This window comes from Podarcis cretensis, assembly GCF_951804945.1.
Source record: "Podarcis cretensis genome assembly, chromosome: 6".
Taxonomy (NCBI): domain Eukaryota; kingdom Metazoa; phylum Chordata; class Lepidosauria; order Squamata; family Lacertidae; genus Podarcis; species Podarcis cretensis.
In genome coordinates, this window is record NC_137175.1 from 67,209,183 (window position 1) to 67,235,434 (window position 26,252).

The 26,252-nt window shown below is 43.5% G+C and overlaps 1 protein-coding gene across 3 annotated transcripts; it reads left to right on the plus strand.

Moving 5' to 3' along the window:
- The first annotated feature begins 29 nt into the window (after nt 1–29).
- LHX8 (LIM homeobox 8) lies at nt 30–24,752 on the plus strand. Of its 3 annotated transcripts, none has more exons than XM_079982424.1 (9): nt 33–497; nt 3,286–3,393; nt 3,947–4,114; nt 9,884–10,005; nt 16,496–16,716; nt 18,300–18,403; nt 21,630–21,725; nt 22,267–22,450; nt 23,869–24,752. In XM_079982424.1, exons 1-9 carry the CDS (start codon nt 417–419, stop codon nt 23,943–23,945), a joined length of 1,161 nt encoding a protein of 386 aa, XP_079838550.1. In that variant the 5' UTR covers nt 33–416; the 3' UTR covers nt 23,946–24,752. The 3 variants fall into 3 exon arrangements, with proteins under 3 accessions (XP_079838552.1, XP_079838550.1, XP_079838551.1); XM_079982425.1 differs by lacking the exon at nt 33–497 and adding an exon at nt 1,006–1,627; XM_079982426.1 differs by lacking the exon at nt 21,630–21,725 and having other exon boundaries at nt 30–497.
- Nucleotides 24,753–26,252: the final 1,500 nt, after the last annotated feature.

The following is a 26,252-nucleotide window of genomic DNA, read 5'->3' on the forward strand; positions in this document are numbered from 1 at the left end:
AAAAATCCCGCTCCCTGGAGCGCGCTTGCTTGTAGCGATAAAGATCTGAACATGTACAGAAGGCGGGTTTTACACGAGGAGGTGAGGCTCCAGCAGCAAGCCAAGAGGCTTTTGCGGGAAGAGGTTCCACCCACTTGAAAACAAAACTTTCCCCCCCTCCAGGGTCTGACATCAGTGGAGTCGGGTAGGGAGCTCGGGAAGAGGGAAGCGGAGAAGACGAGGGGGAGGCCATTCGGAGCAAGGACTGGAGGCCGACGAGGAGGGCCGGGCGTTGGCTATCTTTTCCTTGATACTTTTCAAAACTCGCCCAAGTCGCTTTTTTCCCCTTTTTCTTTTTCTCCTGCGCGGAAAGGGAGGGAGTGGGGGCTCCGTCCTTTCTGGAGTTGGTATGTGAGGAGCGCTCGCAGCCCAGTGCCATGTATTGGAAGAGCAACCAGATGTTTGTGTGTAAACTGGACGACAAAGACGTGCCTGCGCTTCGCCTCGCGACGGAAAAGGTGAGCCCGCTGCCTCTTCTTCCCCCTGCGAAGACGAGAGACCCTTTTCCTTAAGCCGATTGCCTCCCTCGCAGTCTGTGTAAAAGTGGAGTGGATCCGAATTTGCCCCCAGAGATACCAGCTGCTATGCTCTTTGCTCCGGAGTAGTTTCATTTCATTGCAGCGGGGGGCGAATATTTCGCGTTAAGCGGTTTGCTCATCGCAGCTTAAGACCCGTCCAGGAATTCCGCCCGCCTAAATGTAATTTAAATTACATTTCGTAATTTTATAAAGTATCCCCACCCCCACCCCTCCTCTTCCTTTGAAATGCGCTTTTTCGTGTGGTGGAAGCGATTTCCCCTTCCACTCCTGAAGGCAAATTGGCACGGTTCCACCTAACGTCTGTAAGCGCTTGACACCCTTTACTTGGTGTGTCTGTGTGTGGAAAGCTTCGGGTTTTCTTTTGTTTGTTTTTTTGTTTTTTAACTAAAATATAAACAAATACCTGAATTTCCAGCTGAAAAAAAAAGAAGAAATAAAGAAAAGCGCGCGCGAGCACACGAAAACAAGTTTAGTCCGCAGGGGAAAGAGAGAAATCGAATATTTGGTGCACGGAGGACTGACACCGCTTCCACTTCTTACGAAGGACGCCGCTTCGACTTCATACAACGGAGTAGTCCCTTAAGGCATCGCTGGCTTTTGAGGATTTTTTTTTTACCGTGCCCCGATTTCGCTTCGAACTGTCCCTAAAGCAAGCGGGTGACAGACGTCAGGCTTGCATGACCTACTTTTTCTTTTGGTGCCAAAGCCAAACCGTTTAGAATTAAAGAATCTGCATTGAGTTTATCAGAACTGATGAGAACTCGCGGTCGGTCCACCCACCAACGCATCCATACATCCCTCCGTGTTGGCAGCATAATTTAGAGGGGGTGAGCAAATCTTTTCGTTGCTGCTGCTCAGCAGTTGGTAGCCAGGAGTCCTTTGCAAACCAGAAACCTGCCAGCAGACCCGTATCTGCCTCCTGTTCACCCCTCTTTTAAAAGGCAGTTAATTCCAGCGGTTTTGGGTTCGCCCCCCCGTACATCTGTGGCGATCGGCGCGGTCAGAATCCTCCAAACTAGCTCGGCTGCCTTCGATGGGGCTACTCCGGGGTAAGTGATCGCAAGCAGCCTTAAACCAGACTGTGAGCCAAACCCTCAAGGGCCGCCGCATTTCCTAGTCTCTGTTCAAGGAATTCTAAAAATGAGTGCAATATACTTATTCACTGGAATCATAAAACCGTAGGGCTGGAAGGGACCCCTGGCCCGGGGATCATCTATGCTAACCCCCTCGCAATGCAGGAATCTCAGCTAAAGCACCCATGACAGATGGAAATAGAAGCCTTGCTTGAGCCAAAACGAAAAGACATTTAAACCAGAGCAAATTGTTCACAAGAGCTCGAGTAGAGCCTGTTGGGTTGGGGTTGGCTTTTTAAGGGTTCTGGGGGATAGTGCCCCCCCTTTTTGCTGTAACCTTCCTGCCTCTTTCCATTGTGCTTTATACTGCTTACCTGCGCATGGGAAATGTCAAATCGTGCGCTGCATCTATAGACGCCGGTGGGGAGCCAGTCCCATGGAAACATGCAGGGTTGGCTTCTGTGTAGGCCCGGGACGGTGGATGGCGAGCAGCCTCTTCCGTCGCAAAGATCTCGGCAAAGCAAGGAGCCGGTGGACTAGCTGCAACCCGGTTAAAATTATTACGCGGGTCAGGAATGTATCCCCGAAACTAGCTCTGCCTCCTTCCACGAGGCTACTCTGGGCAGACCCATTTATACTTCGGATCGGGGCGCTCTAGATCGGGTCGGGCTCCGTTTCGCCCCGGCCCCGGCGCCCAGGGGTCAGGGATGATGTAGGAGGGCGCAGTGCCCGCTGCCTCCGCTCCAGATGATCTTTCTCACATTTCATCTTGGCGATTCAGGTGGATTGGACATGCATCGCCCACATTCACTGACATCTTAACCGCTGGGATTGCAAAGCTCCATTGGAAACAGTAATCGGGTTCAGGATTGCATTGCGACTTTGGATGGAGTCGGCCGCTTAGCTAAAGGGGGCTTTGGGCGCGGGCTTGACCGGCCGAGGGTCGCCCTCCGCCGGCTTTGTTCCGCGCGCCTAATGGAGGCGAGCGCAGCGCCCTGGCGGAGTTGGCGCGAGCGCTTTTGTCCCTCGCCTCGCTCGGCCTCGGCAGCGCCAAAGGGCTTCATCAAGCGCGCGCCCTCCCTCCAAATTGGCCAAGGGGGCCATTGTGTTTAATGACCCCCCGAATTAAATTCAGCTGGCTGGTTTCTATTCTCCTCCTTTCTCTTCTGGTGACCTTCCCTTCTTCCTCTTCCCCCCTTTTTTGTGCCCTCAGCTTAACGAAATAAATAAATCCTCGAGTCTAAGCAGCAGCCCCTCGGCCTGTTGACTTCGGCTCGAGTGCTTAAGTGGCAATTTACACCTCGGAGGCCCCAAGCTGGAAGTGGCAAGGCGGGCTCTAATTGCGGAGGGTATTTGGAGGCCGCGCAAGCTGAGGCATTTTCATTTAAATCGTGCCCGGCACGAGCGCCGGGCGGGCGAGGTCTTGGGCTGCTGCTGGAGGAGCGGCAATTAGTGCTCAAGGGCCCCATTGAAGCGCTTATGCCTCGGGGCCGACTTCGCCCCCTAATTGCCGCCGTTTAGTTTTGGCTGGAGGGGAGGGAAGGATGGTCGGCAGCCCCTCTTTCCTTCTCCTATGACGAGCCTCAGTTTTCGGCGGCCTTCGGCGAGCTTAGCCGTCTGGTCTTTCTTCGCAGTTCCCGAGGCTCATGGCTGAGGAGTGTGGGCGAGTAGCAGTAGCAGCGGCGGCGGCGGCGGCGACCGCGACTGGGAGAAGACGGAAAAGCGCGGGAGAGACGGGGCTGGTAAGTCAGCGAGACGCGGGTGGGATGGAGCGACGAGAAACGGACTTTCCTCCTAGTCCGTGAAGGGAGCTGAAGGAGAGACGGCGGGTCTGAGGCGACAGGGGACTCTTTGTGTGGGGGCAGCGCGAGAAAGGCGGGAACGGGGGGGCATTAGCGGGCGGCCAGGCGGGCGCGTGGCTTCGCAGTCTCTCCCACCTGCCCCGACCCAGTCCGGGCACTCACTGGGTGGCCTTCAGGTCGGACTGGGTTTTCTTCTGAGGGAGATTTGTGAGGGCGAAGGGGCACAAACACGAAGAAGGGAGAGAATATTCAACCGCAGTAGGAACTGAGGGGGAGCTCCTCTCACTATTATCGGTTATTTTATCAATAGTATTGGCGGGGAACCTGGGCTGAGGCGGCTGGTTTGAGGGAGCGCTCGCCATGGCAGCTGGATCTAATGATTGGGCGGCGGGGAGAGGACGATAGTTACCTCCGAGAGGCTCCTGCGGGAAACAGGCCCGTGGGGAGGGGTTGCAGGCCCGTGTGTATTAATCTGCTGGTGTCCGTGTGGCAGGTGAGCCCCGAGGTTGCCGGAGACGAGGATTCGTGCTCGCCGTCCACCCCGCTCTCGCCTTCTTCGTCTTCTCCGCGCTCGCTGAATTCGGGCCCGGGCGGATGCGCGCCCAGCAAGTGCATCTGCAGCAGCTGCGGCCAGGAGATAATCGACAAGTATCTTCTCAAGGTGAGTTGGAGGGCCTTGCAAGCTTGGGCCTTGGAGCGGTAAATGAATGGGCTTGGAGCTCACAGTGGGGCTTCAAGGAAGGCCATCTGTCCGCCAGGATCCCAGATTTTTTGCTCTCCTGAAAGGATCACTCTGGACCACGAGAGATTGTGCTTTCCAGCAGGTGATCAATGAAAAGTTACTTAAAAGCACGCTTCTTGGGTCAATAGTACCTTTTGAACGAGTTGGTTTTTTTAAGCTCTTTTGCAGGAAATCACCTCCAAAAAGTACTGCTAGAAAATGCTATGGGCCTTTGCAGAGGTTTCCCACCCTGCTCCTAGAAACAGTAACTTATTTCACTTTACTTGGATATTTGAGAAATCTGAAAGCTAAAATCACTACAGATTTCGGGAGATTTGCTCACTGAATTTGCAACACTATTTCTTTGCAGTCAAAATTGGTTTCCTTGACTACTGGGCTAGTCTTAACCTTTGGTGTTATATTTAAGATCATTTGTTTAGTGCACATATTTGCTACAAAACAGGGCCACTGTTTTGACAAATTCAAACTCAGAATTATGTTGCAGGTTTTAAAAGCTGCCTTACTCAAGTGAAGTTTCCTCTTCGGATTATAAATGTCATATGTGCACTAGATCATGGGTTAGTAGGCACTAATCAAAACTGAAGTCTGGTTTTGTTGTAAAAAGCCAGATAATTTGGATTTCACAATCATCAGACTGTCTTGAGTTTGTCAGTAGATTCCTATAAGAGGCTCCAAATCTGGGCCATGCTGAAACTAGGAAACAGCTTAATTTTTTCCTGCTCACTCCTGAAGTGTCTTAAATACCACTTTACAAACACAATACAATAAATATCTACCAAGGAGCTTACTTCATTGGCTGCAATAGGACTTACTCTCAGGTTAATGTGTGTAGAATTGCAGCATTCAATAGCATCCATACTTTTAAAATCTGAAGTGGAAAGTTGAATATAAACAAATCTGGAAGCATAATGCAGAGTCACTTGTTGTAGAATGCATATATTTTATTCTGATTGGTTCATGAAATGGTGCCTTAGTAAAAGGTCTTCTCCTGGCTGAATATAAAATTTTAATTATTCATCTGCCCTGGCCAGATAACCTAAGGAGGTTATGTGTTCAAAATAGATTGCACTTGCATTATTAGAAATAAATGTATTCCATTGCTTTAAGCTTGCTGGAGACATAAAAGTAAATTACCAGTTTTCAAAATTTGGATGAAGAAACAAAATTTCTGAAATCCCCAGCGATCATAACCACCAGCTCAGAAAACAAATCTCAAATGGATATGTATTTTCTTGTGGTGTTTTTTTTGTTTGTTTTTTTGAGGTGCCAGATATTAAAAGCCAACCTGAAATTACATTTGATATTCTTAATATTTGATTATAATTGGAATATTATATGGATGGGCTTATGGAGGTGCAACTGCTGGCTTCTGTATTTGAAAGGGGATTATTCTGCATCCTTTTCTTTCTTCCTTTCTTGTTTGCCAGAAGTTCTGTGATTGCCTGGCAGCTAATGTAGGGTGAATTTAGGGAGCAGGCATGAAACAAGATTTTAAAAATAATTTTTGGGTTTATCTTGCCAACATGGTACATTTGGGGAATTATTGTGTGTGAGCATTACAGTATATCTGCACACAGAATATGGGAGTGGATATTTGTCATCTGAAGTTTGGTATAACAAAGGCATAGGCAAACTCGGCCTTCCAGATGTTTTGGGACTACAACTCCCATCATCCCTGACCACTATTCCTGTTAGCTATAATAATAATTTATTTATTCCCCACCCATCAGGCTGGGCTTCCCCAGCCACTCTGGGTAGCTTCCAACAAAATATTAAAATACAGTAATGCATCAAACATTAAAAGCTTCCCTAAACAGGGCTGCCTTCAGATGTCTTCTAAAAGTCTGGTAGTTGTTCTCTTTGACATCTGGTGGGAGGGTGTTCCACAGGGCAGGTGCCACTACCAAGAAGGCCCTCTGCCTGGTTCCCTGTAACTTGGCTTCTCGCAGTGAGGAATCACCAGAAGGCCCTCAGCGCTGGAGCTCAGTGTCCAGGCAGAATAATGGGGGTGGAGACGCTCCTTCAGATATACTGGACCGAAGTGACAATGACTACTGCTACTACTCTACTACTACATTTGGATCCCACCTTTTCTCCAAGGAGCTCAAGCTCATGTATATATTCTCTCCCCCCCTTTCTTCTTTCTCACAACAATCCTGTGAGGTAGGTTAGGCTGAGAGTTTGTGATTGGCACAGGGCCACCTAGTGAGCTTCATGACCAAGTGGGGATTTAAATCCTAGTCTTCCAGATCCTAATCAAACACTTGAATGAAGAGTGAACCCTTAGCATAAAACAGCTTGAGGTCCCCAAAAATGTTTCCAACTGCTGATTAAAAAGTAACAGGATGCAGACTTCAAGGATAAAGTGGTAATACTACATAGGACTATTAATTGTTTATACTGCAGATCAAACTTGTGATGATTAGGCTGCATCTAGAGTTCTGTGTCCAGTTGTGGGTGCCGCACATCAAGAGGTCCAAGCTGGAGGGTGCTCGGAGGAGAGCAATCCAGATATCAAAGTGGGTCTAGATACCGAATCCTATGAGGAATGGTTGAAAGAACTGGTTGTGTTTAGCTGCCCTAGAAGAGAGACTGTTAATGGGAGATGTGAGGCTGTTGTGCTAGACGGAGTGAAATTGCAATTGTTCAGCATTAGAAGAAACCTCTCGAGCTGTTCAGCGCTGTAGCATGGTTCCTTGGGAGCTGATGGACTCTCCTTCATTGGAGGCATGGATCCTGCATTGGGAAGTTGGAGCAGATGATTTCGGGGACCCTTGAAGCTCTGTGCTTCTTTGACTTCAGTTGTTATGAACATGTTCCATAGCCCTCCGTACTGCTGCTCCTAGCACTGGTGGTGAAGTCAGAGAGAGAGACTAATGCTTGTTTGTGAATTAGGTAGTTAATCTTTTTCACTGATGTGACTTTGTTTCCAACTCGGGGAAAACAATGTGGCAAATACTCTTTCCCTCTTCCCATTATTGAAGAAACAAACACAGGAGTGTTGCATTGTAGCTTACTGGTAAATTCTTCTGGCGTGGGGAATATGTTTATACAGTTACAGCAAATACAGTACCACCGACAATCGGCCATGGTAAACTCTGCAAGCAGGGTTCAATCACAGTTGGTAGGATTGTTTATGCTGTTTCAAGGCTTAGGCAATGTTGTTTATGTATCTTTTGTGTACATTGTGCTCATTTCAGAAGGTCATGGTAAGTCAGTTACGTGACTGTTATGTGATCAAAGGTAGTTCAAAACTGTATTCAAAACTCCAAACTTTCAGTTACAACACTGCACCTTAAAGAACAGAGAACTTTAAAAATTCATTTTTTAAATCAATACAGTGATGAATTACCATCAAGGACTATTAGTTTTCCTTCAGCATCTGACTTCACTGATTTGATCATCCCTCTAACTTTATCAAACGTTAAATTCTTGCTTCAAAGGTGTTTTTTTTAGTAAGGCTGTTGGCATTTTTGAAATGGCGTAGTGGACAACTAATATATCTATTTAGTGCTCTGTATCTTGGGTTATTACCAAATCGCTAAGTGACAATCAATTGAGCTACAAATATTCTGAAAAACTTTATTCATGCTATTAAAACTTAGTACAGTGGTTTACCAAGTGGATGGTATCTCCCCGGGGGGGACGGGACTAAGAGGCGTGGGGTGAGGGTGGGTGCTGGCGGTATGCCACTCCAAAGCCTTTGATTGCTTCTTTACAAAGGCCTGGCTAGAGCACTAGAGCAAAAAAACCACCACCTTGGTATTTCATGTTTTATTGCTCTTATCACTTTCAAAGCCATTTCCTTTGGTCACATTTGTTTTTATTTATGATTCTGAATTGTTACAAGGTACCCAATCATTGGTAATAGGTAACTGATTCCCTTACAAATAATTTGCTGTATATCTGTGGTAGGTGAAAGTTTGTGTTTTAGGCTATAGATTTCCTTCACCCTTTTGTTTTTATTAATGATGCAATTAAAAAAAGTTCATGCAATATTGTTTGCCATATATTCTTTAAGTTACAAGATTAGAGTTTATGAATTCATTTTTTATATTTATTTTCAGAATAAATATAAAATTACTACTTTTTTGAGTTTTACTGTGTTATCATCTTTGGTGGGTTGTGCAAACCACTGTTTTGAATAATGCTTTTTAGAAGATAGGATATAGAGAGCACTGGGGGTGAGTTGAAGAAGCCAGTGGGGCAGTGGTCCCCCAAAAGTATGGGAGCCACTGATCTAGCAGAGGATTAAAACATGTCTGTTCACGCAATTCACTCTGGTTGTGTCTATTACCTTGTCAGCACAAGTAATAAATGCAGCTAGGATATAATTTGCTATGTGATCAACTACAACAATTGCACATCGGCTGTTTGGTTTGAGAGCATGGATCATTCATCAGCTCCATCACTTAATGTAGCCAAGCAAGCTAACCTCCACTACGGTTGTGAATGATCCATGGTAAGTTTCATATAAACAAGCAGCTGAATAAGTGTTTCACTTTCTCATGCTTTAAATGGTAAGCTCTGCAGGGCAACTTCACCCCTTAAGTGCAGTTCAAGGTGATACGGTGTCAGCTAAAACTGCCTTTCTGGATTAAACAGCTCCATAGTCATCCATGCTATGTTGCCCTCTTCCCATAATGTTCTGTTAAAGCTTACACAAACACTTATTCTAAAGGCTAGAATAACTTGAATAACTTGAAAATAAACTTGTGTTCAAAGTCTTGACTAGCTTTTGACTTGGGGCATGTTTGTGCTAGCTCATTTTCATGTAATATGTCGTTGAAAATTGCTCAAGTAAAGGCTACACCTTTATATTTTTATTCTGTCACCCTTGTTATAGCCTGACCAGCAGGGGTGGTGTTGGAGGAGGCCTATGGGAGCTTCACCCTCCAGAATACTTGCCCCTTCTCTACCTTTTAGAAGCTTGTTTTATTACTTTGTAGTATATCTGTTTGCCATGTAAGCAAAGGTAAATTACCAGTGAGACTCCAGCCACTTGCAGTCTTAATTCACCCAGAGGCAAATTAACCCCTGAGAGCAGGAGCTAGAGTTTGTGTGTTTCCTTCTGAAAGTTGCCTTAAAATCACATCTTTACATCTAAATCAGAATTTGTATGTTTGGCCTCTGCCTGAAGTCTTTTATGCCCCTGCTGACTTACGGCTACTTATTGCTCATTTGCATGAAAATAAATAACCCATTGCTGCTAACTTATTTATTCAGGTGAATTGTGTGAGCAGGACTGGAAAATCAACAGAGCCACCCCCTTGAATAAAATTGGGGAATACCAGGAACAAAACAGTTCTCCCTCAAGATGCTTTTGTGCTGTTCTGTTCGGTCACTGTAGATGCACAGTCCCTCTGGGGAGAGAAGCTGTTTCTGGATTTCCACAAGTGGCTTTTCTTCCTTGCATTAAACAGAGCTCTGGCATGACTCATTTGTGTCAGTAGGGCTTGTAGTGGAGAACTTCTCAATGAATTGTGCCCCTCTTGGGTGTAAAATTATTATTATTATTATTACTACTAGTAGTAGTATTATAAATTCCATTTATGATTGCTTTTTAGATCTGTGGATTCTCACACTTGAGAGTCCTAAGTATTACTGTGAACTTTATTTCTTCAAGCCCTGTTTATAGTTTGCTTAAATCACTGCTACCGAATGTAAAATTTCTTTCTCCTTTCATAGGTAAATGACTTGTGCTGGCATGTGCGGTGTCTCTCTTGCAGTGTATGTAGGACTTCTTTGGGAAGACACACCAGCTGCTATATCAAAGACAAAGACGTTTTCTGCAAACTAGACTATTTCAGGTATACTATGCTTTATTTACGTATGTGTTTATTGCATGTATGCATCAACTTTCTGTCAAAGCATTCTAGGTGGTTTATAATATGAAACTATGAAATGTAAAACTGTCCCTATTGGAGGGGGTCAGTCAACCGGAGCAGACCTGATGTTGTTTGCCTCCCTCCATCGCTCTTCTTTCCTCTTATAGGGCAGGTGGTATCTTGTAATTACAAAATACTAAGATTATGACAGTAGACCCATGAATTTTTGTGTTTTATGTGCATGGACACATCCTAGTACAAAGAGGGCTTATTTGCACAGCAGTGCTCATAACTGAAACACACTATTGGCTGAGCTGGCAAGAACTGTTGGAAGTTGAGCCCAACGATACCCAAAAAGGACACACGTTCCCCATCCCTGCTTTAGTGTTATTTGGTAGCCATTATTAGGCTACTTTCTGGGTAGCTGCTCTTGAACCATTCCCTCTCCATCTTGTCGTCCTCTTAATTTTTTTTTTAATTGAAAAATGTTTATTTTTAGTTATTTAAAAAATCTGAAAAAATATGGCCCTTCACAAAACAAGCAAAACCTGCAGCATTCATGCCAGAAATTGGGAAACCAAATAAATCTTTTTAGGAACAGTTCCCCTTCTTAATTTAAGGATTGCATAACTCAAAGCTGAGTATTTTCCAGTCTATCTAACAGCAGAATCTTATGCATATCCTATGTATTTTAAATGGAACTCACTTTTAAATGGAACTCAATTAAAGGATTGTAGCCTATTTCTCCCATTGAGCTAACAAAGTGCTTAATGTCACTTGCATATATCCTGACTGAAAGAATTGCTGCAGAAGATCTGTTAGAGATGATAGATAGATAGATAGATAGATAGATAGATAGATAGATAGATATGCACGCACCCAGTGGCGTAGCGTGGGGGGTGCAGGGGGGGCCGGCCGCACCGGGCGCAACATCTGGGGTTAGGGCAAATCCACGGGTTAGGGGGCACAAATTCCCGGGTTAGGGGGCGCAAATTACTTGCCTTGCCCCGGGTGCTGACAACCCACGCTACGCCACTGCACGCACCAACAAACAGTGTCATGGGGTGGTCTGGGATAGAGCATGGCTGGAAGAGTGTAGTTATCTGGAATTACTTGCAATCTGATGAAATCAATCTCAATATTATAACTTCAAAAAATGTTTTCGATTAAGCCCTACTGCCATCTTCCTGTTTCCATCTACTCTCGCAAACTGCAATTGTTTCCTCCAGAAGGAAAGTATTTCTGTTGCATGCCAGCACTTTGGGGAGTAAACTACTCCCCTTTCTTCTTTGCAGACCAAGATAAAACATGGAAATACTTTGCTGCTAGAGTAAGCTACTGCCATTGAAGGTGTAAGGAGAAACTCACCCTTTGTTACCTTTGTTACCGTCCATACCAGACATAGCTATTCAGTTGGAAGGCTGTGCGGTACATCGTCATGACCGAAGTATGGACTTCGGAAAAACCAAAGGAGGGGGGCTGTGTGTATATGTGAACAAGTGCTGGTCTAAAAATTCTAAGACTGTGGGCAGTCACTGTTCACCAGATTTGGAATTTGTAGCTGTTAAATGTAGACCAGCCTATCTCCCTAGGGAGTTCACAGCTGTTATGCTAACTGGTGTGTACGTGCCACCAGATGCTAATGCCAACTTGGCTTTGGGATGCCTGCAGAGCCTTATCAGCAGCCAGCAAGACAAGTATCCTGAAGCTGTGCACATCATTGCGGGAGACTTCAACCATGTTGAACTTAAAACAGTGCTCCCAACGCTCTATCAGCATGTGAAATGTCCCACAAGAGGGGACAAGACACTGGATAAAGTTTATTCGAATGTAAATCACGGCTATAGGGCTTTACAGTTGCCACATTTGGGCCAGTCCGACCATATGTCTCTGTTCCTGGTACCAGCATATATCCCACTCAGGAAACGGGCTCCCACAATATCAAGGACTGTTAAAATCTGGCCTGAAGGTGCTATTCACCAGCTGCAGGACTGTTTTGAGAGAACCAATTGGGATATTTTCGATCGTTCAGACCTGGAGGAGCACACGGCGGCAGTTCTGTGCTATATCAATCACTGCACAGACACTGTCACAGTAAATAAATCCATCCGGTTTTACCCCAATCAGAAACCCTGGATGAATAGAGAGGTCCAATGCCTGTTGCGGGAAAGAAACAGGGCTTTCAGGTCGGGCGAGGTGCAGCTTTACAGTGTGGCAAGAGCAAACTTGAAGAGGGGTATTCGACGGGCGAAACTGGATTATAGACAGAGGATTGAGGATAATTTAAGGAGCAACAACACAAGACAGATGTGGCAGGGGATTCAGCATATTACCAACTATAAACCTAACCTTGGTGCTGTCGACGGTGACCCTTTGCTGGCGGAGGAGCTTAACCTCTTCTTTGCTCGCTTCGAGAGGGAGCCACCTGAGACGTCGGTATTACAGCCACCAGCCCATAGGGGCCCCTCATTCACTGTAGAGGAGCACGAGGTGAGACAGGTATTGAGGATGGTGAATCCGAGGAAGGCTGCTGGACCTGATGGCATCACTGGAAAGGTGTTGAAGGGCTGTGCGGATCAGCTGGCGAGGGTCTTTACTAAGATCTTCAACAAGTCCTTACACCAGTCTATTGTCCCACCCTGCCTGAAGTCGTCAACTATTGTTCCTCTGCCTAAAAAACCCACAATCAGTAGTTTGAATGACTACAGACCAGTTGCACTGACTCCAATCATCATGAAGTGCTTTGAGAAACTGGTGCGCCGTCACATTATTTCCTGTCTTCCACCAATTTTTGACAACTACCAGTTTGCATACAGGGCAAATAGATCCACAGAAGACGCTATCACCACCACTCTCCATGCTGCTCTGTCCCATCTGGAGCAGCCGGGGAGTTATGTGAGGCTGCTGTTTGTGGATTTTAGCTCTGCTTTTAACACTATCCTCCCCCATAGACTGGTGTCCAAGCTAGAGGCGATTGGACTCTCCAACTCCACCTGTCTCTGGGTTTTGGATTTTTTGTCAGAACGTTCTCAGAGGGTTAGAGTAGGGTCACATATGTCCAAAGCCCTTAGCCTTAACACCGGCTCACCACAGGGTTGTGTGTTGAGTCCCCTGCTCTTTACTCTCTATACGTATGACTGTACAGCCATCTATTCCAGCAACAAAATCATCAAGTTTGCTGATGACACTACGGTGGTGGGGCTCATTTCAGGAGGGGATGAGTCCGCCTATCGGGACGAGGTGGAGCGGCTCTGTGTTTGGTGTGGAGAGAACAATCTGGCTCTTAATACAGCTAAGACCAAGGAATTGGTGATGGATTACAGGACAAAAAAGGCGGTCATTCAGCCCTTGTATATCAACGGGGAACGGGTGGAGAGGGTGGCGGAATTCAGGTTTTTGGGAGTGACTATCGATCAGGGCATGACTTGGAGCGCAAATACCACTGCTCTGGTGAAGAAGGCTCAGCAGAGAATTTATTTCCTCAGACTTTTAAAGAAGAACAATCTGAGTGAGAAACTGCTGGTGTCCTTCTACCGAGGCTCCATAGAGAGCATTCTCACATACTGTATTTGTGCTTGGTTCTCCAGTTGTACAGCTAGGGAGAAGAAGGTGCTCCAGAAGGTCATAATCACAGCCCAAAGGATTATTGGTCATCCTCTCCCATCTTTGGAAGAACTGTACGGTTCCCGTTGTCTTAGGAAAGCAAACAACATCCTGCAGGATGCATCTCACCCGGGATACAGTCTGTTTGCACTACTGCCTTCTGGCAGGAGATATAGAAACATCAAGTCAAGGACAAATAGACTGAAAAATAGTTTCTATCCAAGAGCTGTGGCCTTTTTGAATGCTGTAACTCGATAGTGTGACCTGGGAGTTTGATGGGTGTGGGTGTGGGTGTGGCTGGAATGTGGTTTGTTTGGTTGTTGTTGCTGTTTTGCTTTTGTTGTTTTTTTAAGGGATGACATCCAATTTCGTTGCACTGTGCAATGTTGCACTTGTGTAATGACAATAAAGAATCTATCTATCTATCTATCTATCTATCTATCTATCTAAAGTGCTTGGTGTTTCTGACTGTAATAAAAGTACCTGGCCTTTCATCCTGAATAATACCTAATATGTCTGTTGAAAAGTCAAGAGAAAGAACTTGGAAACAGTTTTTAAAACTGACTATCAGATCCATGAAGCCTACAGATGTGAAACTGTGAGGTGCTCTTCAGAAATACACCAAATGCTCACTTGCATTGATTTTTTTGACATTGTTTTATACACTGGTGAGAGTAATAGAATTAATTTTCAACATCTTCCCATTCTAAGCTCATTTGTCCTTCTGTTTCAGTACCAACGATGGAGGGGAATAGTGTCTAAACAGCTGGAAAATATTGTAGTAAAATGGCTCTTGTCAGACTCTTGCCATTATAGTGCTTTAGTAATAATTCATTTGGATTACTGCAATGCACTCTACTTGGGGATTCATTTGGTGCAGAATTCTGCTGTCTGCTTTCACAACATTCGCCTGTTACCGTATTTTTTGCCCTATAGGGCTCACCTAGGTTTTTTTTGGGGAGGGGGGAATAAAAAAAGTATTTTCCCCCAGGTGTGGGGCTGGGATGGGGGAAGCCCGAGCTTCCCCCGACCCCAGCCCCCAGAACAGTCTGCTATCCGCAAACCTAGGGAGCCCGGCGGGAACTCCCGCGGGCTCCCAAGGCTTGCGGATAGCTTTCTGAAGCCTGGAGAGCGAGAGGGGTCAGTGCGCATTTTTGGAGGGGAAAAAGTGCGTCCTGTAGGGCAAAAAATACAGTAATTTCCAAATTACATTTGAGGGCCTTCTCAGTGGTGGTGCCCACCCTGTGGAACGCCTTCCCATCAGATGTCGAGGAAATAAACAACTGAAAGCAGCCCTGTTTAGGGAATCTTTTAATGTTTGATATTTTATTCTGTTTTTAATCTCTTGGGAGCCGCCCAGAGTGGCTGGGGAAACGCAGCAGGATGGGCAGGGTATAAATAAAATTATTATTATTATTATTATTATTATTAATTTTATTTTATTAATTTATTTAGCTTTCACACAACTGGAACTATAGTGGAGTATAGTGTCCTCATTTCCCCTGCCCCCAAAAGCCAATAAAGCAGAAATGAGCACAAAGCTTGCACTATTTTCCACCATAGTGGCTTATGTGTGAAAATGCACATATAATATGGAACTTAATAGTCATTAAAATGGAATGAACCCCCATGTGAATGCAGCCTGTATTGCAAACGTCCCATCCCCCCACTTTTTACCTCTTTAATGCCCTAAATGGCCTAGGCCAGGGGTCGGTTTACCTTGCCCGGGCTGGATCAGTCCTGCAGAGAACCCTCCATGGGCTGGGTTCTCGCCTGCGATTTCCGGCTTCTGCGTGTGCGCAGACATGATTTCCGGTGCTGCAGAAGTGAGTCCCCACACCGCGCTGCGCTGGTTTAGCGCAATGCTCCAGGACTCGCCAAGCGGGCAGCTCAGTTCTGGGGTGGCTCGTGGGCCAGTTAAACAGCCAGTGTGGGCCACACATTGCCGACCTCTGGCCTAGGCTCTTTGTACCTGAAAGAGCAGCTGTTCTCTGCATATTTCCCTCCATTGCCTGAGCTAAAGAGGGGAAACGCTACTATGGCTTCCCTCTGTTTTTATCATAGTTGAGTTTGATGGCGCAAAGTAGGTCTTGATGGTTCCACTGACTCTTAGAACTTAGCCCAGAGGTATCTATCCACCCCACAAGAATATCACATTCTTTTGGTTACTTGTCTAAGCCGACTGCTGAAAAAACTTTCCATGGTGTTGCCTAGCTATATGGACTGTTCCTGCTGAGTTATGATGCACTTATTTTGTAGTTTCATTGCTGCTTTTGTGCTGGGCTTTTTATTGCACACAGTTTTGTGTATTAAACATTAGTTGCCCTCCTATTTTTCTTAATGGTAATAAATTATCATCTCCTGGACACAGAGTGATAATATATGTATGGAGTAAGGAGGAATATCCTATACCTTTTTAAAAGAAAGCTATAGAATAAAAAGGTGTAGGGTACTGCCTGACTCAACACCTTTCTGTCTTGGATAGCAAGTATTAAACACAATTTTTTAAAAAGATACCCCTGCTGCATCAAGATATAATCTCGCATAACACCATGTGTATGACATAACAGGGCTCCTGGGCTGACTTGCCTCAAAGCGGTATGACTTGTCCTTATGAGATCTCTTATGATTCCCACAAGAATACATAAGGGAACGTCATCTCAAAAGTTCAAACATTAATTGCAAAGTCAGGCAATCCTCCTTTTTTTCTGAAGCAGTTGAGTGGAACTTAAGCAAATCCCAGCTTTCAATGAGACTAGTAGCATTTATGATGAACTTCATAATACCCGTAATGTAGCTTCATAATCTAACTTGAGTGGCAGTTGTATGATGAATGGCTGCTATTTTCTCTTCCCTTCTTTTGTTACAGACGGTATGGAACTCGTTGTTCTCGCTGCGGCAGGCATATCCATTCCACTGACTGGGTCCGAAGAGCTAAGGGAAATGTGTATCATCTGGCATGCTTTGCCTGCTTCTCCTGCAAAAGGCAGCTTTCCACAGGGGAGGAGTTTGCTTTGGTGGAAGAGAAAGTCCTCTGTAGGGTACATTATGACTGCATGTTGGATAATCTGAAACGAGAAGTTGAAAATGGTAACTCTCCTTCTTGATGTTAGGTCCCTAGGCTGTATTCCTTTTTTTGTTTGTTTGTTTCATGTGGAGGGAAAAGCACACACACACCCCAGTAGGTTCTGGAAACCAGATTAACTTGATCATTTTCTCTGTAACTAATGTATAAATGTAGCATGCATGCAATTGCATGAGGAGTTGGTCACCTGTAGTTTTCACCCTTGTTCTAAGGAGCATTTTACCTCTCCTCTGCTTTCCTCCAGTGTTTTTAATCTGTGGCATTGGCAAAGTAAAATTCTCCATGCCACACCGGCCACTTCAGATTGCCATAATTGCTTGTAGGTGAATGCTAGTGGTGCTATGTTTGCACTTCATTAAAAAAGGGGGGGGCACCACTGTTGCTCCTGAAGTTTGCAGATTTTTCAAAGCATGGTATCCCAAGTCCATTACAGTGGTACCTCAAGTTACATACGCTTCAGGTTAAATATGCTTCAGGTTACAGACTCCACTAACCCAGAAATATTACCTCGGGTTAAGAACTTTGCTTCAGGATGAGAACAGAAATTGTTCAGTGGCAGCACAGCAGCAGCAGGAGGCCCCATTAGCTAAAGTGGTGCTTCAGGTTAAGAACAGTTTCAGGTTAAGAACGGACCTCCGGAACGAATTAAGTACATAACCAGAGGTACCACTGTACATGTTTGTCCTTCCCAAGCAATGTAGTTCCATTTGATCCACAGTTGTGAAGAAGTGGTGTAGTAAACATTTCTCATTGGGCGGATAGAGTTACACTGTAATTCAAACCCCCTTTGTGACCGGTTTTGGGGGTGGGAGTTGGATTGTCTATATTTTTTCCATACTCTCCTCAGAACCATCCCTCCCACTCAATGTGCTAGTTGGAGGAAGGGGCCAGCAGCAAGATCTCTGTTGGTGGCAGACTGTGGAGAGCTCCATAATGGAGTGTTACGGGGTTGGGGAAGGGCTGGCTTCACCCTGGATCTGCTGGACCTTGAGCCAACTCCACTACCATCACATGATGGCTCAATTGATGCACCAGCTCTGCCATAGCAACTTTCATGCTCCCTCTTCCCATTCCACACCAGCCAGTGTGAATGGCAAGGCTTTGCTGGTGACTCTGCTTCTCCTTTTAAGCTCTACTGCTCCCCACTTGGGATTTGGATTGTAGTTTAAATGATCTGAATTTAGCCCTTGACAAGAACTATAAGGAGCTTGATTTTTTTTTTATGTCCATAGCATTTAGCATTCTTTCTCTCTACTCGATTCAGAATAAAACTGGTTTTTAATCAAGGCCATGTCATATTCCTGTTTGGTGGTTCATTGATTCTCTTCCTACACCCCCCCCCCCCCAAATAAAAGTGAAGGCCTGCGCTTGCAGCCAGGACCCTGATCTGAACCATGCTTAAAAAATGGAATACCAAATCTGGTACAAACTCAAGATAATTATGTAGAGTTGCAAAATAATGAAAAATGGATAATTCCATATTCAAGTATATCCTTAATACAAGAAGTCTATTCTAGCATTATGTCTGTAACTAATGACTGGTGTTGGTACTGCCAAAACTTCAACTTTGTCTTCTTTTTAATTTCAGGTAATGGTATCAGTATGGAAGGTGCCTTGCTAACAGAACAAGACATTAATCACCCAAAACCAGCAAAAAGGGCGCGGACCAGTTTCACAGCAGATCAGCTTCAGGTAGAGCCCTGGCATGGTACAATGCCTCTAATGAAAGACAGCTGTGGGTTGTTGGGATGGGGTGGGAGGGGGGAGGATAATGACTTTATGCTCTGCATCACTTAATAATTATATTAAATATAGCTGGTTATGAAGAAATTCTCTCCACTGCAGATATTTCTCCTGGTGTCAAGGGCACAGCATGTTTCTGGAATATTCTTGCAAGTGTTAGATGTTGTTCCATGTGAAATAGTTACTCTTCAGCGTTTCTGTTTCCCAGAAGGCAGCTGGTAATTCTGTAAAGTGGAAATGTAAATGCTGATCTGTTTTGACTACTTGATGAAATTCATTAAACCAGACATTTCCATCACTACACATAATTATAATAGGAGACTAAATAGTTTCAGTTCTGTGTAACATGAAGAGAAGTCCTAGAAAATGTGCAGAATATAACTTTACAGGAAACAGATATTTTCAGTGTCTTGCATTTCACCATAGCTGCCAAACCCAAGTGGCAATCAAAACCATGGCTCTTCAGCACAGGCATCACTGTCATGTTCAGATAAGCAGAGGCTGAAGCTTAGCAATGGTGGGGTCAGTATGAACTTTGAAAAACTGATGTCTTTGTGCTCGGGGGGAGGGGGGGATTGCATTGCAACAATGTCAATAGAAAAGGAACCTGTCCACATTCTCCTATGCTTACCCCTGAATTCCGTTAGCTACTTTTGTTCTGTGGTAGATAAACTTGCAGTTCCTTATCACAACCACTCTAGCACCTGCCTATTTCCACTTTCTGCTTTATAATTCATTCTTGTTCACTAGCTTAGTACCTTTGCTGCCATATAAGCATAAATAAATCCTATGCACACTGAATCTTAAGTTGCCCCTTTTAAGGCAAAATGCCAACTTCCACATTGCGTTACAATCTCTTAAAATTAAATGCAGTCTAATAAAACAGGATTAGGTACATTTCTATTGATAAAAAACAATTAGAAAGCAAAAATTGGACAGAAAAAGGGGGAAATTAATCTAAAGTTTGCTGACATAAAAGTTTTCAGTTCCTATTCAAAATATTTATTTCTGGTGTACTGGTATTTCTGGTATTACTTACATATGTGGGAAATAACCTAGTTTTGGATCCTAACATCCACATTATTATGTGTATATAAAAGTGGCTGTTTAAGTTTTTAGATGAGAAGCAATGGCCTGTCTGTTCAGAATGTTAAAATTGCCTTCCATATAGTCCTAGACATGTCCACTTAGATGTAAGCCCACTGAGTTCTGTGAGGCTTACTGACATGTAAACAGGCATAAGACTGCAGCCTTAATGTTGCAACAGGTAATGCAATGGATACACAGGAAGCTCCATATGTACAGCAGAGCTTTTAGCCCTCAAAACAGCTTTTCCTCACCTCTACCAGCATCTGTTAAATAATACCACAGGAGCTTCAGACGCAGTATTTGAAGTTTTGCTCAGGCGATACGACATAGATTCGTTTCAGCAGATTCAGGAAAGCACTTGTGTGTGCATAAACAGGTGTTTTGATCTGAGCCATAGGACTATTTATGCAGTGAGTCTAGTTCAGGGGTCAGCAAACTTTTTCAGCAGGGGGCCGGTCCACTGTTCCTCAGACTTTGTGGGGGGCTGGACTATATTGGGGGGGGGGGGAGAGAATGAATTCCTATGCCCCACAAATAACCCAGAGATGCATTTTAAATAAAAGGACACATTCTACTCATGTAAAAACATGCTGATTCCAGGACCGTCCACGGGCCAGATCTGGCCCCCTGGCCTTAGTTTGCCTACCCATGGTTTAGGTCTTCTACTTTTAAAGTTGTAAACAGCACCTCTTTTTTTCCACATATAAAAATACCAAATAATATTTAGGTAGCAAACATTTAATTGCCTTAAACACATGTAATACTTTTTAATTTGGAGTTATTATTTGGCAATTTTCTCAAAGGACTGCAGTGGTTAATGGAATTGACAAGAATCTCATTTCCTTGCCCTTTATAGGAGTAGGAATATTTTATGCATGAAAATTCACTCATGTAGCTCTGGGTTCAGCTCATTTTGTTGCATCTAGTGATGTTCATCCCATTGTGCAACAGATTTCTGTTCTTATAACAGGCTTCCCTTTTTTCACTCACCCTGTAGCTCTCTGCACCACCTCAAATATTTGTAGTGTCCCCGAACTCTCTGGAGCAGATTTTGGGACACAGGGAAGGAAAGGAAGGGGAAGTCCAGTTACAATATTGACCATTTGAGTTTATATAAGTCATAACTTTGGGGTACTGATATCAACAACTGAATATTCAGTTGACTTGTCTACCCAACCACCAGTAACTCCAGTAGTTTACAGCTAGGTGTAGAAGTATCTTGACTCAATTAAACTTCAATTCTTCCACACCAAAATGGCCATGAGGTTTTCATTCAAAAAATGTAAAGTAATGGCCCTTTATCTCTTTTATAATGTTCATCAGAAAAGGCTTATGGCATACTATAGTTTGTCTGTGCGTTCCTGAACTATCAGTGCAGAACTAGAGATCAAATTAACAATAATATACTGTACACTAATCAAAAATCCACTTTCAGCTTGAATAAGCTCCTGAAAGAAGTAGGGAAGAGTAAAAGCTAATTTTCAAAAATCATTTCACAGTAGGATTCACACAGTACACTTTTGGGCATGGTAACTTCACCAGGAGGTTACGTTTAATCATGCCCTGTGGTGTATATGTGCTATGAATGTGCCTTAATGCGCCTTGCCTTTGCAAAAATTAGTATAGCCATTTCTAATTTATTCCGTGTTCTGTTTCATACTAACATTGTTCATATTTGCAAACATTTTGTAAAGGAGGCCCTGATAGGGCAACAACTAGTTCTTGCCACATGAAGGTGCATTTTTGTAATACAAGTGTCACATAAAATGGATATGATCTGATTGAATAATGATGATGTCGTCACATGAAACCAGCTCTCAGTAACAAATAAGCTGGAATCTTGCTTTGATTTTTTTCTTTCTTTCACGTAATGTTGTATTCTAGTGCTGGAGCTAATCTGGTCATTGGGTTAGCTTAGCCTGCCTTGATGTGGTTTAGGAAGTCTTTTATGTGGACAATGCACTCCTCAAAACTGCTGTTGGAGGTTGGAGCTATATGACTGCATCTTGTTACTTATGCAGTCTGGCTAGTACATTAAAAAAAAATTACAGTTTAAAAATAAAAAAATACTTCTTGCATTTTCCAGGTAATGCAAGCACAGTTTGCTCAGGACAACAATCCAGATGCACAAACACTCCAAAAACTGGCAGAAAGAACAGGCTTGAGCAGGCGTGTGATACAGGTAACTGTACTGCAGTTACTTCACAAGTACTGTGAGCAGAGCTTCTCAGCAGCATAAAGCTCCAAAGAACAGTTTTTCTCTTGATCAGTATTCCTTAGCTAGAGTAGACCTTGTGTGATGTCTTTTACAGTAGTCCTGAAACATTGATTTTGTTTTTTTGTTTTGTTGTTTCTTTAGGAAGAAAATGCACATCTAATGTCTTCCATCACATACTTTTACATTGCTGAAGGAACATAATTTAGGGTTGTCTTGCATGTGCCAGCAGCAATGTGAGTGATTAGTGACCCGTGGTGAACACTGACACCAGGAGCCCATGTTAGAAGCTCCCCCAACTTGTTGGTTGTACTAAAGTTCGATGTATCTTATTTTTAATTTGGGTCTACCTGGCCTCAGTAAAGAGCACACACAGGGAAAAAGTTGCACTGGCATATATATGGAAGAGGCCCTCAATGGTTTTAAATACTTTGTTTCTTTGATGTAGTTAAATGCCAGATAACGAATACGATGTGCATCTTTTTGTTTCTTTCCATTTTGTGCTTAGGTGTGGTTTCAAAACTGCAGAGCACGCCACAAGAAACACGTTAGCCCCAATCACTCTTCGTCTACTCCTATTACAACAGTCCAGCCTTCCAGGCTTTCTCCACCAATGTTAGAAGAAATGGGCTACTCGGCCTATGTACCCCAGGATGCGACAATGCTAAATGCTCTGCATAATTTCATGGATGGTAGGTACAGTAGCATGCGATAATTACTTCATAGACTTGAGAGAAGAAAATGTGAAATGCACCCTTTCGCTCAGGGTTGGGCACCATGCAACCCACAGGCAGCCAAAAAAAAAAAGACACTCATTCTTGTGTCTGGTATTCTTGGGAAATTCTTGTACTGTTTTTCTGTGTTTGATTGGAATATTTTGTATATTTTATCGTTTATATTGTTTGCCACCTTGTGAGACTTTTTCTAACAGGCAGGATAGAAATTTGTTAGATGACAAATACATTCTAGCTTTTCAGGTTGTTGTCCCTAGTACTCTGCTGCAGAGAGAGGTTGATAAAAAATATTTTGCTCGGAAAGCAAGCAAAAGTTCTCCATATATTCTCTGTGCTCATGATAGCATATAGCCCATAAGTCGGGATGTCAAAGCTGTTGGTTTTGCTTCCGTGTGTGCAGACGTACACCATACCTTTTTTGTTTTGTTTGGCAAGTTCTGGTCCCCAGTTTGGGGAAATAAGTGATAGCCTTGCATAAGCTTAGGCCTTTTGCGCGTTGCGGCTTTTTTTTTTTTTTTACCATGCCTTTGAAACTGACAATATCTCGGGCTCTTTATTGTAGCAGACGATCTCTGAATAATGACCCACAGATCTTTCCTCCCCAAATTACATTTCCATGCTCACCTTTTTACATTTAAAAATGTTCACAATTCTTTTTTTAAAAAAATGCATGTTCTTATGGACTTCTGTATAGGAATGCTGTATTCAAAACTTTATGGGGGGAAAATACTCATTATATAGCACTTAAAGTTCACCACAATTCTGTTATCCTGCATACACAAAAGGTTTATGTCAAGCTAGAAACTTTTCCTTAAATCGAAAGGAAGAAGGCCTAATTAGAGTTTAAATAGCTTTCATCTTTCAAATAAGGCTTTATTGTAAAGGGCTTCATATTATAATAAAGCAAGCCTCATGACATCTTAAATGCTATGAAATCTTTAGTGAGCCATAAGCTTTAGGGAACTGCAGATGCATCTGAAAAGTATTGTAGTTCACAATAGCTTGTGCCGTAATGAAATTTGTGGCTCTTTAAGATACCACACAATTTTGTTGTCGTTTTGCTGCAATGGGCCCATTTTATGCATAGTTTTGAACTGTATTCAGTGGGATTAGGCATTTTTGTAATAAGATACCTTCCTCACAAACTGCAAAGTTGTATGTATAAAAGAGTTCATCTGGTAACAGGCACTGCCCAGGGTATAAAGACATGGGGGGGGCGGCACTGTCATTCTAGAAATGAGCGCTAGTACCAGCTGGTGAAATGGGTGCTGCTTGCTGGTGTCCCAGCCATATCAGTGCAGTTGGGTTTGTACTCACAAGTAATATTTTTTTATACTTCTAGTTAGGCTAACCAGCAAATCCTTCTATTTTTGTAGCTCATTCACCTTCTGCTCTTGGACTCCAGCCTTTGCTACCCCATTCAATGACACAACTGCCGATAAGTCACAGTTAACTCATTTATTTCAGGGACATGAGACTAAAGAGGTACCCCTGAGATACCCACTGTACTTGTATTCAGTTTAAACTTTAAATGACATCCAAAGCATTTTGAAGACGATTTTGTTGCCCAGGTATGTAAGTATAGTTGGCCTGCAAGACACTTTTATGGCTTTCTCCATAAATATGTTTACAAGACTTATTAAAGAGAAACACCTTTTTTTGTATTGTCTGGAAGTAGTCCATTCTAGCTATGTGTTTGTTTAATTTATTTCTCATCAAAAGAGCACTTTGCTAAAAGACAGGACTGACAGTTGTGCAAAATGTTTACAATTCTTTGTGAAATTGTAGTTCATCATTAGTTTGTATCTGTAAGTTATTGCTATTAAAGTATTACTTGTATTTGAGTTACATGCAGCCTATACTTTGAAGATTATGTCCATGAGCTGGCAAAAGTTCAGTTGCCAGAATTCTCTAAATGACCTAAATAAAACCTTCTGTTGTAGCATGACTAGCAAACATATTATTGCGTTAATGGTATAATCTTGAGTATTTTACAATGGACAGCCTGATTCTATTAGTTGAACTTGTAAGGAAAGACACAATAAGTGCTCTAAGTACATAAATATTTAATGAACTGGCAGCCTTCTCTGAACTGGTAGATGTGACATCCGACGTGAAGTTACTTAACTATAAATGGTATTGAAATGTCAATGATACCCTTTATAACCTAGAGAACAGCTAACTGTGGCTACTTTAATATGTTTTGTTCATTTCACCCTGTTGGTTTGGATTCTTACAAAATATATTTCATGCTACACAATTTCCACAATGTCTTGTGTACTATGTTAAAAAGGCCAGGGCAGTCTTTAAACAGCCCGAGTGCAAAAGCTTGAACTTTGTTACAGTTTCATGCATATAGGTACATGTACGTACATCCATGTCTCTTCTTACTGTGAAAGATTAGAGGCTTACATACATCATATTTAAATACAACCATCCTGATCTAGTCAAGGGGGAGATATATACACTTGTTTATGTGAACAATGTGACTGAAACTAGTAGCCTCCAATCACTCTTGTCTTGGTGCTGTGTATATTTGCTGTGGCAAATTGTACATTTTTGGTTTTCCAAAACCTAAAGATGACAGGTGGAAGTGTCAGTGCCTGTGGTACACTGAGCCATGTTTGCCAATAGACAAGCTAGATACTACCTAGGGCTTCATTCTTTTAGGACCCTTGGCATCACTGAAGAGGAAAAGCCTCTCCTAAGAGGCCTCCTCCTAACCATGCATGAACCATCTAAAACCACTTGTGCTTCTTGCTTCACAATTATGAGGATATCAGTACATTGACAGCTAAGTCTTCCATAAACGAATCATGGAGGAATTCTCTCCCCCCCCCCCCCCCGCCAGCAATTCCTCCTGCCTAAGCACCATATATCTGCTTCAGAAGGTTGAGAACCCTCCATAGCAGATTTACATTTTCAGTGTAAATTTCTATGCATTGCAGTGTTCTATTACTGAACTGTATTTGGACATGGGTCTTTTCCACCATGATTACGAGCATTTGAAATCTGCAGATTTCAAAGTTTGAATTTTGGAGCACTTTTGAAATGGTTCTTACCTTTGTTTTAGTATGTGAAAGTAGGAGAGCACAGCCATATATGCGCTCGTGTCAGTTCTTCAATGACTAGAAGAAGCTGCTGGAAAATGCAGCAAGCCAGAGTGGCTTGCTTTCTTCCCTGCCTCTTGGTGAGGATTCAGCTTCTTGTGCTGGATCAGTGGTAGTGCTAAGGGAAGAATTGCTTCAGCTTCTACAGCAGGAGCTATACTCCATACTACTACAACCTCCTGGAGCACTTTCAAAGCAACCTTCACTGGTGGTAAGTTCTAATATTTAGGACACTCTTTGTGTGCAAATGTTTCAAAGCAAAGGTAGGCCTTGGCTCGAGCAGCTTGCAACATCTGAGCGGTTGGAGCCAACTTCAAGTCATGCAGCAGATGCTTCATTCCTCAGATCGTAACTGTATAATGGCACCCCACATAAAACAGCTGTGCTAAAATTACTTCCAAGGAGAGTAAGTTTCAGTATAAATTGTGTATGTGTTGCAACTGTGAAGCTTGGACACACACTATTTTTGAGACTTCCCTTGTGTGTATTGGTTGTACTTGTTGAATTTTCACAAATGTTGAATGGCATCCAGTGGTTGTCTGAGCCAAGGGCACCTTGGGCAGCCAACCTTCCTCTTTCTGTTCTCTCTGAATCTTATGCATCACCAAAAAGCTTATTCAGGATCCTCCCAGCCCTTTGGACAATGTGGG